At 52.9% G+C, this 16,191-nt stretch overlaps 1 protein-coding gene across 1 annotated transcript; it reads right to left on the reverse strand.

The window, feature by feature from the left end:
* Positions 1–99: 99 nt before the first annotated feature.
* On the reverse strand, positions 100–15,119 carry FBXO46 (F-box protein 46). The gene is made up of 2 exons (XM_030297904.2): positions 15,042–15,119; positions 100–2,718 (listed from the first exon to the last, which is right to left on the reverse strand). Exon 2 carries the CDS (start codon positions 2,634–2,636, stop codon positions 825–827), a length of 1,812 nt encoding a protein of 603 aa, XP_030153764.1. The 5' UTR covers positions 2,637–2,718; positions 15,042–15,119; the 3' UTR covers positions 100–824.
* Positions 15,120–16,191: the final 1,072 nt, after the last annotated feature.

Here is a 16,191-nt window from a genome sequence, read left to right on the forward strand (position 1 = left end):
AAACAATCCGGAAATTCAAACCCACAGTCCCTGCCCACCGGCCCCCCACGCTGTCAAGAGCGAGGCAAAGGGCTTCACAGCTTTTTTTTTTTTTGGGGGGGGGGGGTAGAGAAGCGATGGCAATAGTTTAAATAATGGGAGATGGGGAATTTTTATATTTCAGCTTTATTTTCTCTTCTTTAGGGGAAGCGAAGAGACTGGTATGGTAGCTTTAGGTTAAGAAGAAAACAGTGATTTTTTTTTTTTTATTGTTTTAATGGGGAAAACATCTAGAAATGGCAGGTTGCCATGAAAAGTGCCACATCTGATCTGTGATCTGATGGCCCCCAATTCCTAAAGAGGAGGTGAGCCCTGGTGTGGCAGGTCAGGAGAGATACTGGCTTTGCATGCTGCAGCCTCTTGGGAGAACACAGCTCCAGAGACAAAGAACTGGCTGGCATGGGATGGGGGCGGGGGGTGCAGCAGAAGGGGGCCAGAATGGGGGAACCCTTAAGTAGTACCAAAATTAGCTGCCGTCTGCTCCCTGCTGGTGGGTCCCTGGGGTGTAGAGTGGCAAGGAGGGTGTTGGGGCTGAACGGAGAAGAAATTGAGATGCTGATAAAAACCACCCTGCTCGAAGGGTCCACGGGCCCTGGGTCTGAAGAGTAGAAAACCAATAGGGGTTGGTCGATCGGAGTGCCTTCTCAATCATCCCCCTGAACCCCATCTCGGTTCTGGAAGGGGATCAACACCGCCTGGAGGGTGACCCAGTCCTGGCCCTGGGCTCCCAGGGGGCAGGGGGAGGGGTGGGCACGGTGGGCTCTCCCCCCACCCCTCCCCCGGCTTCACCTCCCTTCCTCCCGGCCGGCCCGGCCCCCGCCCGGCCCGTTGCAGGGCAGCACCCAGTTGTTATCGTGCAGACCCAGGCGGCAGCCAGGCGTCTCGCGGTCCGCTCGGCGGCAGCACATCCAGTAGGAACGTCCGTAAGGCAGGTCGTGGTGGTAGGGCTTCGGGTGCCAGCGGCAGAGCGACACGTCACCCTTCTCGTATCTCTTGCGGCACTGCTTGCAAGGGTCATCGCGATACAGGGGGTCGCGGCTCCAGCGCGAGTCTGTGGCCCGCACACCGAACGCCTCAATGATGCCCTTGAAGTGGTGGCAGGTGCACTTGAGGGCCGCCAGGGCCCGCGTGGGCAGGAAGCTGAAGATCTTCACCAGTACGTGCTCGGGCAGCAGCAGCATGTACTGCCGCGGCTCCAGCAGCCGCTGGATCTTGAAGCGGATCTCCAGGAAGTCGTGCGACACGTGCCGATACAGGCGGCACAGGGAGGTGTCCGCTGTCCCCTCAGCGTCGTCCGGGCCTGGCGCGGTGGTGGGGGAGTCGGCTGGGGGCGGCTCGGGGGGCCCGTCCGGACCCCGGGACTGGAGGAAGAAGAGCTGGCCCGGTGGGGGCGGCTCTTCGGGGCTGACCGTCAGGCACACCGTCTCCTCTTTCACATTCTTGGTGCCATCCTTGCCAAAGAAGATGCACTCGTCCACCACACCCGTCACTACCACGTCCACGTGGAAGCCTGACGCGCCGCAGTCCCGGGCAGGGGGTGGAGGGGGCGCCGGGGGAGTGTCCTCAGGCCTGGCAGGGACCGGGCTCTCCCCCTCGCTGGCTTCATCCGCCCGAGCCAGAAGGAACTCCACATTGCTGGGCAGGGCATCCCGAGAGGGGCTGATGAGCTGGTACAGGTCACAGGTGATCTTGTCCTTGGCTCGGGCCCCGGGGCCTGGGCTGCCAGGGTAGGCACAACCGGGCCGGCCGCTGCTCCCGTTGGGCAAGCTGCCGTCGGGCGCCCGGGGCTCTCGGCCGTTGGAGATACGAAAGGCGATGCGCACCTCCCCTGGGCCGGGCCCAGGCCGCTCCTCTTTGCGGAGGCCTTTGGCTGGAGGGCTGTCCCGCTGGGCCTCAAAGTGGGCCACTGCCTCAGCTACGCGGCTGCAGTCCCCGCCACCAGACCTCCGCTCGGACCCCAGCCCTTTGGCAGGCCCACCCTGCTCAGCCGACACGAAGACCACAGGCGCCGGGGTGCCGGGGCGTGGGTAGTTCTGCAGGGCCAGGGCGGCCCGCTGTTCCACCAGGGCCACCATCTCAGCCACAGAGAGCAGGTCTACATCCTCACCAGCTGAGGCCGGGGCCCCTTCAGTGGCAGGGGGCCCCTCTCGGCCCCCTGGGTCCGGTGGAGCCTTAGTAGGCTCAAGACAGCGCCTCCTCCGCTTGGCCTTGGAGCTGTCACTGCCCCAGTGCCCCTTGACCTTCATGGAGCTGGCCCGGCTGCCCCCACCACACTGGTGGGCCACAAAGAAGGCCACCTTCTCCTTTGTATTCCCGGGCTTGATCACGTACCACGTGTCCAGCAGGACTCGGCCCTCATCGCCAGCAGCTGCTGCGGAGAGGAGCGGGGCAGGCTGGGAGGCAGGGGCCTCCGTGGCCAAGGTGGGCGGGGTGTTCTCTGAGTGGGCAGGCCCGTGGTCTGGCTCGGTCCCGCTGCCCGGCTCTGGGCAGGCTGATGGCTTGAGGGCCGCGGCAGGCGGGCGCGGCTGGTTCTGGGAGTAGGTGCCAAAGGGCCGGGGGCACCAGAGCTGGAAGGGCAGGAGGCCGCTGCGGTCCATCCTGGGAAACGGTAGCAGACAGGCCGGGGTTCACCGCATTTCAGGACCTGCCTGGATGGTCAGGGGAGGCTCCGCAGGCCACCTGGAGACAGGGAAGAGGAGGTTGGGGAGGTGGGGGAATAGCTTGCCCTCCTCCCACCACCCCGGCCTCAACCTCTTCTGAGGGGACAGACCAACTTAGACCACTGAGAACTCTACTCCTGCCCTGCTGCACAGGTGAGCAAAGGGAGGGCTGCAGAGGGGATGAGAGCCGGTCTTTAAACACCCAGAAAGTAACCAGAGCCGGCAGCCTGTCGCAACCATGCAGGTCATACTCCGTGGCCCGACTGCCCTCACTCACGATCCAGAGGCCTCCTGCTACCATAACCCTGGACTCTAGTGAAAGCAGCAACTGACAGGTCCTCCTTTGTCTCCTTGCTCACCCAACAGCCAGTTCCTCAAAAGACAAGAATTCCCAGCCCTACTCACAGCTACGGCTACTTGAGCCCACGGATGAAGGAATGAGGTAGGCTGGGCAGGGGAAGAAAATCCAAGGTCACAGCCAGCCAGGCCCTTAAGAAATCGGCTCTTCACTTTGTTCAAGTCGTGGGGCTCCCTGAGACACCCTCAAAGCTGTGTGTCCTCGCCCAGAAAGAACGCACACACTCGCACAAGACCGTGCAGGTGATTAATTCCGTTAGGCACAGCCACAGACCTCTGGGATAAGAAGGCCTGCTCTGGTGGACACAGGTCAACTGAGTGGGGAAGGGTTTACTTGGCGTAACACCAGGCCCTCAAACTTGGTTTCGGGACTTTTCAATTCAGGGCTCTCTTAATGACGACCGTTTTATTTTGCAACGACTTTGTGCATGACCTACTCTGGAGACAATTCTGCCACTGAGTCTGACGTGACCGCTTTGCACTGCAGGACCACCAGGTAGCACATCCCTCCGTCTCAATCGTTCCCTGGGCCCATCTCCCTCCAGGCATCTTGAAACCAAAATACTCTCCAAACCTCCAACCTCCCACGTGCCCATAGACCAGGGGTCAGCAAACTACAGCCCATTGCCTGTCTCTGCAAATAAAGTTTTACTGAAACATGCTCATCTATCTATTGCTGCTTGCATACTACAATGGCAGAATAGTTGCAACAGAGGACATACGGCCTTGCAAAGTCTAAAATACTCATTATCTGGCCCTTCACAGAAAAAGTCAGCTGACCCCTGCACTACAGACTATTCCAGGGGTCCTGAATTCTAAATTCAGGCAATTCCACAGAGACCACTAAAAATTCCATCATTTCGTGGTCCTGTGGACAGCATTCAAAATCCAGACAGCCTCCAAACACCCACAGACACCAGTCACAAAGAGAGTCCTAATCCTAAAAATACTTATCCCTCATAATCCATGATCCCACCTTCCCCTCAAATACTTACAACCCCTGCTGAAATCCCAGTTCTTTGTTTAAAACAAGAATCACCATACAACCCCTAAAACCTATAGAGGACGAAGTCTACCATTCATCAATACATCCCAATGCTCAGGAATAGACACACAAACATAGCAAAAGCCATTTTCTATAGATGCTCTACAGATCACTCTACAACTTGGCTACCCTCTAAAATCCTCCATTCAGACCCTACCCTTATCTTCAGAATATATGCCTTCCCCCAAATACCCAGACTCTCTCCAAACCTAATTTAAATTCCTAAACCTATAAATATCCCCTCCAGCACAGAAGGCTCCAATCTCAAGGAACCCCTCGCAAATCCCATGTCTACCAAGGACTCCGACATTCACAGTGATTTCCCAACCTCACAGATACCCCAAAAAGAGGAGTCTCCGGAAATCCTATACTCCCCTTCAAATACTTTCTAAACCTCTATATGTATTTCTTAATTCCACACAAGCCCTTCTACTGAAAAAAAAAAAACAAAAAAACCAAAAAAAACCTAAAACATAAAAGCTCCCTAACACATAAGACTAATCCCAAACCTTATATTTTTCAAAGTCCCCCAGACCCCCAAATGCTCCCAAAGAATCCTCACAACTGACACGTGCTTATTGCGTGTTCGCTGGAGCTTATTAGATACTGTTCTAACAATTCCTGCTAATCCTCCTCGGTCCCGATGAAGCAGGTTAGCGTATTAATTAGTTCCTGTGTCCAGATGAGACACAGAAAGGTTTAACCCCAAATCGAGGGTCAGACAGGTAGGAAGAAGTTGAGGCGGCAAAAGCCCAGGCATTCTGGCTCCAGCATCGGTACCCCTGGATTCTTTATTTTGTTCCTAAGTCTCTCCGTGAGCTCCTCAAATCGCAAACCCACCAGACATCTCAAACCACAAAGGAGACCCCTACAATACAACCGAAAGTTCCACATTACGAAAGAACCCAAACCCAAACCCCAAGGCTCCCCCTAAGCTCAAGGGAACCCCAAGTATCCCCCACACCCACGCAAACACTTTCTCAAGCCCCCAAATAACGATTAACCGCGAAGGGAGCCCCAAATTTTGAACTGCCCCCCCATTCGGACGACCCCCGAAACCTAGACACGCCCCCAAAGGGCCCTCACCCTCGAGCCCCGCCCCCCTGCGGCGGGAGAGGGAGGCAGCACATACGCATGCGCGCAAAAGTGAAGAGGGCCCGCCCCCTCACTCCTTCTCTCCGGACGTCGCGTGGTGGCGCGCGCCTACTTTCTCTCCGCCCCTTTGTTGACAGACGCGCGCGTGACGCCCCCAGCCAATGAGCGGCTGCCGTTCGGGGCCGTGCCCATATAAGGAATGGCTTGGCGAAGGGGCCTAACTTCGAAAGAGGGAGGAGTAGGCGAGAGGTGAAGGGGGTGTGGAAACAGCGGAGTGTAAGAGAGCGTAGAACAATTCCCAACTTCTTGCTAAAACGGAGGATCAAGGCCAGGACAGAGGCCATGGTGTTCAGGGATAGGTACATTACACGGCTTTCCCTCTAAACAGGAGCCCCGATTGACAGTTGAGATTTAAAGGGCCGAGCAGCTTCAGGATTGAGGGCAGAAGGAACCGGGCAGAAAGATCTGAGTGCCCAGGTTTGGTTGGGAACCCTGGAGACCGAGATTTCCAGTGGGGGAAACTGGGCAACGGGATCACATCATCCTTGAAAAACAAATGGCAGAACTCTGCGATGCCTCCCCACCCGCCTTCCCCACCTCTGTCGCGGCACTGAGTCTAAGCCTCTGGGCTTGGCATTCAAGGCTCAAGCTGTGTGTCCAAATGGACCTCTCCATTCAACCTTTCCAACCAGGCGCCCCAAATCTGACTCAGACTTAGTACAAGGAAAGAATATTAAATACTTTCAATAATGCTTTTAAAATATTAGTTACCTGTTAAAATGATAATACTAAGCATATAATTTAAATAAATTACTTAAAATTAACTTCATCTCTTTCTTTTGACTTTTTAAAAAATGTGGCTACTAGAAGATTTGAAATTACACATACGGCTCGCATTATATTTCTATTGAACAGGGCTCACCTAGATCCTTACAAAGCCAGGCTGATTGAAGAGATATCCAAAGTGACTCCACTGCAGCCATCTGTCCAAGTGTCACCTGTCTGTCCTTCCACCACCCTGCCCCCGCCGTGCCTGCTTCCACCAATCCTGCACATCACAGCCAGAAGGGTCTTCAAGCACAAACCTGACCCTGTCACTACCCTGTACACAACCTACCATGAATGACTCCCCGGTGCCCTTGGGAAAAAGCCCCGGTACCCTACAAGTCCAACCTCACTCCTCCTCACTCCTCCACACCCCCTCCTCACTCCTCCACACCCCCAGTGGACCCCGGAGGGCACCAGATCTGGCATAGAGAGTGGTTTGAGTACTTGCAACCCTGTCTGACCCTCAGTAGAAACTATTATCCTCTCCAATGTAAGAATAAAGAAACAGAAGCCAGACAGGTGGCCTACGCAGAACTGGTGCGAGTGGGAGCAGGGATAGGAATCCAGGGAATCTGATTCTAGAACGCTGTGCCCCATTGCTTTGCTATATATTCTCTGGGGTACTAGCTCAGCCATTCCTTTCTCTAAGAAGCGGATCTCCCAGCCTGGGTCAGACTCCCCCTCTGCGCTCCCCCCTCCTCGGGCGCCTTCAAATTCTTCCCTTCCATGGTCTTTGCATTGGTTCTTCCCACTAACTGGAATGCTCTCCCTCCAGATCTCCGCGTGGCTCAGTTCTTTAATCCATTTGCTTTCCTCAAATGTAACTGTAAAGGGAGGGCTTGCCTGAGCTCCCTTCCGGGGAAACCTCCCACCTGCCCAGAGAAGGATCTCTGACGAGTCCCAGCCCTGCCCATGCTGAGTCATCACTGTCTCTACAGATGGATTTGTCTCTTCTGCTGGACAGTGAACCCAGAAGGGCCAGAGCAGTCATGGTCATTACGGTGTCCCCAGCAGCACTGCCCAGCGTTGAGACTGAATGGATGGACCTCCCCTGCAGCTCCCTGTCTTAAACTTTACGAGGCCTGGCAGTGTAGACTCTGTTTCCCAGCCAGATTCTGTCTGTGTCCGAGGTCACTGGGGCAGAATTTTCTAACTTCCCACACACTGAACCCTCCACATGGCCCTACACGAGGTCAGCTTTCAGAGAATGCTCCATGAAGGTCCAATACTGTAAAACATCGTGACCCAGAAGACTGAAAGTTGAAAAAAGAAAAAAAAAAAAAAGGAAAAAGACCAGACAAATACGAACCAAGAGACAAGCAGAAGAGTGCCAATACCGTTTAAAAAAAACGGCGGGGCCCCTGGGTGGCTCAGTCGGTGAAGCAATGGACTCCTGATTTCGGCTCAGGTCATGATCTCGCGATCTCGTGGTTTATGGGTTCAAGTCCCACGGCAGGGAGCTTGCTTGCGATTCTCTCTCTCTGCCCCTCCCCCGCTCCTCCGCTTGTGCAACCCTGAAAGCGCAAGCCCACGTGCATTCGCTCTCAAAATGGATAAACAAACCTTAAAATGTTGAAAGAAAGAAAGAAAGAAAGAAAAAAGAAATAGCAGCATCTGACAAAAGCAAGAGGTATCGGTACACACAAAGTTGGTAACAAAACAAACCGACCCATCATAGACAAACGTTCCTGACCCATGCTAATAACACTCTAGCGTCAAAATATATAAAGCCAGAAAACAGGACGGCAAACAGTCTGGCCACTCCACAATTGTGGTGGGAAACCGCAAAGCATCTCCCCAGAAGAGACGGGCTGGATAGATGAAATTAGTAAGGAACTGAACCACACCATCAACACTCGGGGTGGAAAGATCCCAACAGTTCGAGAATCCCCTAGCTGACATTCAGAGGCCCTCCTGTGTGCTGGCTTGGAGTTGGGCGCTGGGGACACAGAGATGACACTGAGCTCACCACGAGGAGCTCATGAGAAAGGGGGCAGACGTCCAAATAAACAGTCATGACCCACATGAATGTATCAGGAGAGAAAATGACGATCACGACGGCGGTTCACCCTCGAGCACTCGCTGGTTGCCAGGCTTGGCTCGGAGCGTTTTACGGATATTAACTCACTTCATTCTCACATCACCTCGCCATTTCTGACCTCATTTCAAGGAAGTGGAGGCACAGAAGGGCGAAGTAATTGCCCTCAGACACAGCTTTGTGGCAGGAGTTCACGAAGTACCAGCAGCTTTATTCACCGAGCAGCACTTTGTGTGGATCAAGTTACTCCGTCCTCAAAAACTGCAGTCCCCCCAGCAACAGCCACATACATTCTCCTTTCCCTTCCCGATTTTTTTTTTTTTTTTTGAGAGAGAGAGAGAGGAGAGCGAGCGCATGTAAGCAGGGGAGAGGGGCAAAGGGAGAGGGACTGAGAATCCTAAGCAGACTCCAAGCTCAGTACAGAGCCCCATGGGGGGGCTCGATCTCATGATCCTGCGATCATGGCCTGAGCTGAAATCAAGAGTCGGATGCTCAACCGACGGAGCCACCCAGGGGCCCCCGATTTGCTTTTTTCCTTAGCACATATCACTATCTAATACACTATAAACTTTGTCTATAAAGTTTGTCGGTCTCCCCTCACTAAAACGCAAGCTCCCGCAGGACTGGTGGTTTCGTCCACTTTATTTCACGGCTAGATCCCCAGCTTTTAGAACAGCACCAAGCACTTGGCGACTCAGACCGTTCTCCCTGGAACCGTGGTCCCTGGGAGTGTGTTAGGAATGTAGTCTTGGGGCACCCGGGTGGTTCAGTCGGTTAAGCTTTAAGCCTCTGACTCTTGATTTCGGCTCAGTTTGAGCCCCAGGTCGAGCTCTGTGCTTGACAGTGAGGAGCCTGCTTGGGAGTCTCTCTCTCTCTCCCTCTCTCTCTTCCCCTCCCCTGCTCTCTCTCTCTCTCAAAATAAACTTAAAAGAATAAGTAAATACAATAAAAAATGTAAAAAAAAAAAAAAGGGGGGGAACGTAGTCTCATAGTCTCGGGCTCTGCCCTACACCTGCTGAGTTGGAAGGTGCCCTTTGACAAACTCTCTCGGGGATTCGTATGCACGTATAAGTTGGAGAGGCAATGCCCTAACACATCAGAGGTATGTGATGCATATTTGTTGGAACAAACTCCTAACCCTGCCATGCTGCCCGTCTTCCCTCGGGCTACTGGGGACCTCTTGGGAAAAGCTGGCTGGTTCCAGACAAGCCCCGGTGGGGAAAGCCTGCCCCCAGCACCTCCTCCAGGAATTATTCGGGAGTGCCCTCCCAAGCTATTCAGGATCTCTTCTCCTGAGGCCTCCTCTGGCAGCACCTGTCACCTGTCACTGCGGAATGACAATGACCTGGGTGAGGGCCCATCTCCCCTCCACCCTGTGGGTTTCTGGAAGGCTGGGACCTCTCCTCGAAGGCACAGCTGCTCCAGCCTCCGCACTTGGCTCAACTGGCCTAGTTTAGCTCTTCCGGCTCTATCCTTTCCACGGTAGCCAGAGAGACTGCTCCAAACAGAAATCAGACCACATCACTCCCCTGCTGAAAACCTTTCTGTGAGAGGCGCAAGTCTGCAAAAGCAAGAATACCTGTCCGGGAACCCTTCTCGGGAAGCTACCGGAGGATTTGCTTCTCCAATATGAAAACAGTGAACGAAGAAAAGGGGAGCTATCAGATCAAAGAACTAAGCGTAGCCCCGGAAGCGAGGCAAAAGGAATCCCCACATGAAGGTAAAGGGACAGCCTGGGAGGACAGTGCGGTGCAGGAGGTCTAGGGAGAACCCGTTCCCATCAATGCACAAAGAAAGGAGGAAGGCTAACAATTCACAAGCTAAGTGCACATCTTAAGAAGTTGGAAACAATGTCAACTACAGCAGGATACAGCAAAGAAAGGAGAAAGGCAATAAAAAGTGGATGCCTGGGCCCCCTCACTCTGACTCACGGTGATGTCCCCACCAACCCCCGCCCTCGGGGCGCCTCCATCCCAGGGATAGGGCTGTCAGGGTCACGGCAGCACAGGGCTGGGCACAGAGCAGGTGCTCAGGGAATGCACTGGTCCACCGTCCCGCAGGAATCGGTGGCTTCTTACCAGAGCTCTGTTCCTGGTCCTGCTGCTTCTATCCCCCACCCTCTCCACCCCCACTCCTGCCACCATTCTGTCCACAATCTTGATTCATCCAGGCCCCTTTCTCGGCTTTTTGGCCTCAGGGTCTGCTGGTCTCTGCCTCCCTCTCAAATTTTCCTTCCCAACAGCTCCCTAGTGATAGGAATCATCCAAATCCTCAGGATCTAGAGATTCAAGATGCAGAAAGAATCCAGGCAGGGCCTGCAGACACCCCAGCTTTCCCACTTTTCCCTATGTGCCCATAGGCAGGGTGCTTAACCCTCAGTGCCTCAGTTTCCTCCACTGTAAAATGCAGATAATAACAATACCCACCCACGGGCTGGTTGATGATTCACTGAGATCAACCTTGGTACAGTGCTCAGTGTCAGCTAGGCACCAAGGAGAGGCTCAGTGTTCAGGCTCTGGGATTATTATTTTTTTCAATGTTTATTTAAAAAAAATTTTTTTCAATGCTTATTTATTTTTGAGAGACAGAGAGTCAGAGCATGAGCAGGGAGGGGCAGAGAGAGAGACACACACGCAGAATCCGAAGCAGGCTCCAGGATCTGAGCCATCAGCACAAAGCCTGATGCGGGGCTGGAACTCATGAACGGTGAGATCCTGACCTGAGCCAAAGTCAGACACTTAACCGACTGAGCCACCCAGGTGCCCCTGGGATTATTACTTTTTTTATGTTTGTTTATTTTTGAGACAGAGAGAGAGATACAGAGAGAGAGAGAGAGAGACAGAGAGAGAGAGAGAGAGAGAGAGAGAGAGAGAGAGAGAGAGAGAGAGAACAAGTGGGGGAGGGGCAGGGACAGAGGGAGACGGGCTCTCCAGGCTCTGAACTGTCAGCACAGAGCCCAGTGCAGGGCAGGGCTCGAACTCAGGAACCAAACCACGGGATGATGACCTGAGCGGAAGTCAAGACACTTCACCAAAGTCAGACACTTAACCCACGGAGCCACCCAGGCGCCCCCAGGCTCTGGGATTATTAAGAGAACGTGAGACTACCTAACAGTTTGGAAATCACTGGCCGAACCAAAGACTTCGTCCCTCTTTATTTAAGAACTCTGAAGTGAAACGGACCCTAGTCCCTCATAGTAACCAAAATATGGACATTCCTTTGTTCCTGTCGTGTACTGGGTCTCCCCTATTAATGAAACAGATATTTACAGAGCAGGTACTGTGTGCCAGCCGCTTGTTCCGGGCACTGGGGATATGCAGGGAAAAAGAGATAAAAATCCTCGCCTTCCTGGGGCTCACATACTAATTGGAGGCAGTAACAGTAAAAATAGAGTAAGTTAAGTTCCAAGGTGGCAAGCGCTATGGGGAAACAAATACGGCGAGTAGGAGGACTGGGAGTGGAAGTGGAAATTATGATCTTTTTTTGTTGTTGTTAAGTTTATTTATTTTTGAGAGAGAGAGGAGGGGAGAGAACGTGAGCCGGGGAGGGGCAGAGAGAGGAGGAGAGAGAGAATCCCAAGCAGGCTCTGTGCCGTCAGATCTCACAAACTATGAGATCATGACCCGAGCCAAAATCAAGAGTCAAAATCAAGAGTCAGATGCTTAACTAACTGAGCCACCCAGGAGCCCCATAGTGAGGGTTATGATCTTAATCGAGGGGTTAGGATGGCATCATGGAGCAGGTGACAAGCCAGGAAAACTTGTACTTTTAGGAATAATACAGCATTACCAGAGCTACTAGAAATATACCATTAGAACTGGTAAAAATAGGGGCACCTGGGTGGCTCAGTCAGTTAAGCTTCCAATTCATGATCTCGGCTCAGGTCTTTAATTTTTTTTTTTAGTGTTTATTTTATTTTTGAGGCGGGGGAGGGGCAGGGGGAGAGGGAGCGGGAGACACAGAATCCGAAGCAGGCTCCAGGCTCCGAGCTGTCAGCACAGAGCCTGACATGGGGCTCGAACTCACGGACCGCGAGATCTTGACCTGAACTGAAGTCAGATGCTTAACCGACTGAGCCACCCAGGCGCCCCAGCTCAGGTGTTGAGCTCAGGTGTTGATCATAGGACCGTGAGTTCAAGCCCCGCATTGGGCTCCATGCTGGGCATGAAGCCTACTTTAAAAAAAAAGAAAAGAAAAGAAATGGTAAAAATATCATTGTATGAGTAAGCTTCGGACAGGCACAGGCTGAAAAACACATTTAAGATTTTAAGAAAAGGCAAAATGACTTGGAAAGCAGGCACATTTCCCAAGACGGACAAATAAAGGAAAGGGGGAGCAAAGTGTCACCTTACCCCAGGGGACCCAGATGTGACATACAGGCACAGGGACAAGTGAGAGGCTGGCAAGCTTTACCCCCAAACCAGTAAGTTTTCAGATAACTCACTGAGAGCTGAAGACAAAGGGTTAAAGACCCCTGAAAGCAAGGACAAGCAGGCAAAGCTAGCATGAGGGGCTGCAAATGAATCAGTAAGAGAAATCCCAAACCCGAAAAATGAGCACGAATGTCACCAGCGCTGTGACAACAGCAAGCTCCCCAGGGGCAAGGTGTCAGTCTACACATAGTAGGTGCTCTATCAACACTGTGAACTACTCAAGGAAGGAACCCCCATTTTCTGGAAGAGGAAACCGAGGTCCAGAGGGGTTAAGTGACTTGCCTAAAGTCACACAGTGTGTGATGGGGCCAGGATTCAAATCTGAGCGTTCTGGTTCCAAAGCGTATGCTCAATAGTTTCTTTCTCGAAAGAATAAAAATCATAAAAACACCTCATACTTCATATTCACTAAACATTTTATATACGTTACCTTATCATCTCCTTACAAGAGCCCCGTGCTTGGAATGTGGCCCCAGCTTACACAAGAAAACTCGAGGGCCAGAGTGGGAATGCAACTTGGCCAAGGACACACAGCGCAGAGGAAGGGATTTGTACCCCGGTGTATCTGAGGCCAGCGCTTTTAAGCATAAACTTTCCCATCAGAGTCAGAAAACTTAGGTGATAAACTCAGAAAGCCTCACAACAAATGAACCAAACTGTTTCAAGATGAATTACAAAGTTACCTGCCTGCCAGGGGAGGCTGGAATGACCCAAAGGTTGGGGTAAGAAAACACAGTTGTTGGAAATATTTCCTATTCACTGAAATGCCTGGAGCTGGGCCAGGCTGGGCATTGGGAAGTGAATTATTTATATTTGGCTGGCGATGGGAATGGGGACAGATTGAGTCTCTGAGCAACCCCCCTTGGGGAGTCGCCCTTGGACACGGGAGCCTAGGGGTAGTGGGTGGGACACCAGAAGGGTGAGATATGGGGGCAATCTGTGAGAGAACGAAAAGGAGGCAGACTGGCTGATGTCTCCCTCACTGGTCGCTGTCTTCCACTTTCTCTCTCTCGAGTCTGTTTCCCGCTCCCGCTCAAAAAATGCTAACTCATGTGTATTGAGCACTTACTCCAAGAACTTTACGCGCTGACCTCCCTGGATCCTCTAACCTTCCTAGGGTTACCGATCCCGTTTCATAGTTAAGGAGAAGTCAAAAGACTTGCCCAAGGTCACACAGCAAATGACAGAACCACAATTCAAACTGAAGACTGCCTCTGTTCTCGAGTCTCTGCCCTACTCTTGGCGTTTCAGTACAAGGCAAAGGGACTGAACTGCAGTGGTGAAAACGGATTCTGTGCCAGTATGCCTAGCTTGGAATCCTGAGCCTACCATTTAATGCTGGATGACATTAGGAAAGTTGCTTAAGTTCTCTGTGCCTCTGCTTCCTTTCTGTAGAATGGAAATAATAACAGCACCTGCACCTTAGGGGTGTTGCCAGAATTAAATGAGTTAATATGCACCAAGAGCTAAGAGAAGGGCCAGGCACTTCCTAAACCATAAATGTCAGCTGTAATCCACTGAGGAGAGCCCGGGCATGGCATGCTTCTTAGCCGGGATATGCCCAGAGCAGTGCCAGGTTTTGAGAAACTGCCTCCGGGGTTGGACTGATAAGGAGGGAATCCATCAGCACCTGTGACCCAGTCACATTCCTGGGGTGGGGAACTTCCCACCAACAGCTCTGAGACTGGGGACTTATTGCAAGAGAGGGTAACAATCTTAAGAGGCCCTCCCTCTTCTCAGTGGCAAGTTGTTCCCACAACTCAGATAAGGGCACCAAGTCTCAGAGAAGGGAGACTTGTTCAGGTCACCAAGGAGTGACCGAATGAGATCTGAAGGCTGGACCGCCAGTACACAACAACCACTACACTTTTCGAGATCCCACTGGAGAAACGCGAGTGCAAAAGGTTCTCTCTGTGGCCCTTTCTGGCCGTCTTATCCTAAGTTCTGTGACTGTCCAGTTTCTTGGGAGTCTCCGGCTGGTCTAGGCAAACTATCGTTACATCCAGGCGCCTAATCTCATGCTCTCCACCCATTCCCAGTACGGTAGCCTAACCAACACATCACTCTACCATTGATTTCTCTCCTTCCACCACCTCAGCTTGCCCTCCTGCCCCCAGTCCGATCTAGAGGCCCCAACCCACCGCAGCCACAGCCGGCTTCTCCCTCGGAGCCTACAGACCCCCTCATTCATCTAGCCCTGACTCCCATGCCTCTCCGCATCCCCCAGGCTACTCCCCCTCGAAATTGCTCCCTTCAGGGCCTCTGTCGGGACGCCCAGCCCCTTCTCCAACTCGGGACTCCCTTCCCCAGCTCGGAGCTCCCTTACAATCAATCCCAAGGCTCGACTCCCTCCCCACCTCCAAGACCCCTCCCCAGCCCCCATTCTTCTACTACTCCCTCCGGCTCCCGTTTCTCCCAAACCCCTCCCCAAAGCGATCTCTCCTCGTCCAGCCTCTTCTTTAGCCACTGCCCCTTCCTTCTCGCCACCGGCCCCGAACCTCCGCCCCAGCTTTCCAGCGTCCCCAGCCCCCGCTCAGGGTTCTCACCATCTCTCCGCGCCGCAGCTCTTCTCGGCTACGCGGGTTTCCCCCACTCGCTCCTCTCCAGCCTCCCCTTCCGGGTTCCCGCCCCGAAGCCCGCTGGGAATTGGAGTCCGAGTGGCCACGGACTACACCTCCCAGAAGGCAGCGTGATCAAGCTTGGAGGTGGAGAAAGGAAGCAAACTGGGCGGGCTGGGGAGAAGATCGACTCTAACTCCCAGGAGGCGGAGAGGGCACTTTGCGGCGCAGGCGCAGAGAGCGCCCCGCCAGGCGCTCTGGGAGATGGAGTCCAGGCTCCTCCATTTTGGCCCGGGGCCCTTTGGAAGAAATTGAGCAAATTGCCAAGAGACGTTTGTGAGGGGTGGAGAGTTGGGAAAGAGCACGTTTAGTTATACCAATTAACATAATAATTAACAGTGCCCTCTACTTTCTCAGGCATTTTTCCATCGCCACCACCACCTCCTGATTTTCTTACCACCACCTCCTAATTTACAAATGATAACATTGTTAGAAGGGAGGAAAGCCCCACGAACTAGGAACTAGTCAACATCATAGAAGCTCCACGAGGACAGGCACCTTTGTATCTCCTTCAAGCGCCCAGAACAGTGTAAATAAGTCTTGTGTAAATATGTATTGCATACTAACCATATGCCAGACACCCTGCAGACAACCCAAGTATTTTTTTTTTTTTAATGTTTATTTATTTTTGAGAGAGAGAGAGACAGAGTGCAAGCGGGGAAGGGGCCGAGACAGAGGGAGATACACAATCGGAAGCAGGCTCCAGGCTCTGACCTGTCCACACAGAGCCCAACGCAGGCTGGAACTAACTCTCAGACCAGGAGATCTTGACCTGAGTTGAGGTCGGAGGCTTCACCGACTGGGCCACCCAGGCGCCCCCAGACAACCCAAGTAGTATTCCAACTTCGTGAAAGTTAAGGCAAAAAGAAATTAAAACCCTTCTCCATGGCAATACAGCAAGAAAGTGATTTGAACCGAAATGTGTTGGACGCCAGGGTCTCCAAGTCTCCACTTGGTCGTTAGATCACTTTCCCTTAAGCTGTCTTTTCCAGTCCATCCTCACGGGCCATCAGAAAGAGCTTTCTAAAAGTTCGCTCTATCAAGGAGCATACACCTTCGCGAGGGGACCTGCTCCCGA

The sequence above is a fragment of the Lynx canadensis genome, chromosome E2 (assembly GCF_007474595.2).
Source record: "Lynx canadensis isolate LIC74 chromosome E2, mLynCan4.pri.v2, whole genome shotgun sequence".
NCBI lineage: Eukaryota > Metazoa > Chordata > Mammalia > Carnivora > Felidae > Lynx > Lynx canadensis.

Excerpts from the sequence above, each read along its gene's own strand:
- FBXO46 (XM_030297904.2), bottom strand. The coding sequence starts at position 2,636 with ATGGACCGCAGCGGCCTCCTGCCCTTCCAGCTCTGGTGCCCCCGGCCC.